At 29.1% G+C, this 2,698-nt stretch overlaps 1 protein-coding gene across 1 annotated transcript; it reads left to right on the top strand.

The window, feature by feature from the left end:
- The first annotated feature begins 984 nt into the window (after nucleotides 1–984).
- LOC102578845 (flowering-promoting factor 1-like protein 3) lies at nucleotides 985–1,580 on the top strand. Its single transcript, XM_006342730.2, has one exon. The coding sequence runs from the start codon at nucleotides 1,042–1,044 to the stop codon at nucleotides 1,360–1,362; it is 321 nt and encodes a 106-aa protein (XP_006342792.1). The 5' UTR covers nucleotides 985–1,041; the 3' UTR covers nucleotides 1,363–1,580.
- Nucleotides 1,581–2,698: the final 1,118 nt, after the last annotated feature.

A 2,698-nucleotide genomic window follows, 5' to 3' on the forward strand; every position in this document is an offset into this window, starting at 1 on the left:
TTATTCATGCTAAATAATACTCCCTGATCCGTTTTAATTTCTTTGTCTTATTACTTTATTTTCTTAGTTTGTTTAAATAAAGTTATCAACTTTTTTTTTTGATAACTCTTTAATTTCAATTTTTCACATGTCATGTTTAGAACACAAGATTAAATAACATTTTGATACTTTCTACATATCTTAAGTTTAAAATCACAAGATTTAGAAGTCTTATTTATTTTCTTAAACTTCATGTCACACCAAAACTAGATAAACAAATTGGAACATGCACTATCCCATTGAAAAACGTGTAGTGGCTATTCACACAGTTATTTAGATACACGAAAAAAATAAAAAAAATTCTTGGTATTTCGTCAAGAATTTGTTTCCCACCATACGTTTTTCATTGAGCTAGTTCAATTGGAAACGGATGGAAATATCACGTATCATAACACAAATTTCTCATTGATTTGCATAATTTTTTTTAATTGTTATTAGACATTAATTAAGGATTAAAAGAAACATCATAATGAGATGGGACAAATTAAACTTCCCCGAAATGTCTTCTTTTTAAAAAAAAAATTATTTCTTTTAGTGAAGGGATGATCATGGAAGCAATGGATATAGGAATAGAAGATTGTTCTTAGCACTAAACAAATTAAAGAATTATGCTTGGAACCCATTAACCAAAAGAATTAGGTTCATCTAATGAGCATAAGATCATTAATTAGTGATTGTTTAGGAGAAGATTCTAATTTCAATAGGGCAAATTAGGGCATCTTGAGGCCATTTAAATATTCTCCCATTCTTTTGCTTTAATCTTATGAACGTACGATAAGTTAGTATAATTCTAAATCCTATAAGCAGCCACATTCCTAAATCTTACCTATTATCAATTTTATATAAAAAAAAAATTACTTTTTGCCACCTTATGTATTTTTTATTACACAGAAACCCCTATAAAAACCCACTCACACTTCACCTCAAGTCCATCTTCAACTTCACACACAATACTTACTAACTATTTTCATATTCATCTTTTTTCATTCATATTTTTCAAACATGTCTGGTGTTTGGGTATTCAAGAATGGAGTAGTGAGGCTAGTTGAGAACGCCGGTGACTTCCATGGTGCGACGGGACGTCGTAAAGTGCTTGTACACCTTTCTAGTAATGAAGTAATAACATCATATGCATCTCTTGAGAGGAATTTGTACTCTCTTGGATGGGAGAGATACTATGATGATCCTGACCTTCTTCAATTCCACAAAAGATCAACTGTTCATCTTATTTCTCTACCAAAGGATTTCAATAGATTCAAGTCCATGCACATGTACGATATTGTTGTTAAGAATCGTAATGAGTTTGAAGTTAGGGACATGTAGTAATAATTAATTAATTTGAGATAATTACTCAAATTAATCTTGTTTCTTGTTTAAACTTAAGCTTTGGTTTGTGTAATTTAGGTCAAAGGGGGTGTTTTAATTTCTTTAGGGTGAGGAAACTAATTTTGTTTAAGTGGGGTTCTTTGTTGTAATTTTAATGTTATAATCGTGTGTAAGAGTGATGTTTTATGGCAATGAAAACTTGGTTTGGCTTGTAACTTGTTTGTAAATTGTTCTCTTTCAATTATTTGAATTTCATGTGTTAAAGTTGATCGTCGTACTATTAAAATGTATATTATTCATTACAAGTAAGACCTGGTGTTGCAATCGATTTGTTGTTGGGATTTTGGTGTATGAATGAGATTTGATTCCGTGATCTTTGGATTAGCTAATGAATGGAATTCCCTCGTGCATTAAGCCATTAAATTCTTGATAGGAATCATTAACTTTATAATGTTTTAATAATGACTTACACTTTTTTAACGATTTTTTTTATGATTATGCCGATGATGATAGGTGGATGTGATTGATATGTTTTTTGATTGAAAGTATTTTTCTGCCTCTCTTTATTTTTTTGTCTTATTTTAAACAAAGACAACGGTATTTTCCCATTTATTTCTCTGCACTGTTTTAAAAAAATAAAGTAAGATGTCAAAGTGTGATTTGCTCCATTTTTAGAGTTTGCCAAAATTCTCTAATTTGAAAAATGTCAATATTATAAAATAGTCATGTTTTATCCTGAGATGAATTATTTTGAAACCTTAATCAACATCGAGATGATTAAATCCCTTAAGGTCATAGAATAATATCTATGGGCACATAATTAATTTAAGCTTATCTATGAGTTTGAGAAAAATAGTAATTTAGCCACCAAATTAATTATGTAATATACAAGATAACTCGAATAATTTGTATATAGATTATCTCTAACAGATGCCTTGTAGAGTATTAAATTTTCCTGCAAGGCTTTTTCCAGTTTATCTTTTTTGTATAAGATGCAGCATGGCATCTACAATATAATATATAGTACTCACTTTTTTTCATAAATATCTATTCTTAATCAAATGTCTAAAATTCAAATACTTCTCTTTCAAAGAGTGTCTTGCTCCTTAATTAGAGAGTCTCACTACATCAAAAGTCATCTATAACGGCAAAAGCTTAATTATTTCTAAATATGTTTTTTAGAAACAATTAACACTCTTTGTAAATGTCCCTAACTAAAGCCTAGCGATATTGGAAATTAGCTAATGCTGGTAAACGCTTAAATTTTGTTTGTTAATGTACATATTTATTGCCTCTAAAAGTTATTTTTATTGTAATGCCTATACGAATATAT

This window comes from Solanum tuberosum, unplaced genomic scaffold (assembly GCF_000226075.1).
Source record: "Solanum tuberosum cultivar DM 1-3 516 R44 unplaced genomic scaffold, SolTub_3.0 scf00035, whole genome shotgun sequence".
In the NCBI taxonomy this organism is placed as follows: Eukaryota; Viridiplantae; Streptophyta; class Magnoliopsida; order Solanales; family Solanaceae; genus Solanum; species Solanum tuberosum.

What these genes read in the sequence shown, in the direction of transcription:
- LOC102578845 (XM_006342730.2), top strand. Translation starts at nt 1,042, where the DNA reads ATGTCTGGTGTTTGGGTATTCAAGAATGGAGTAGTGAGGCTAGTTGAG.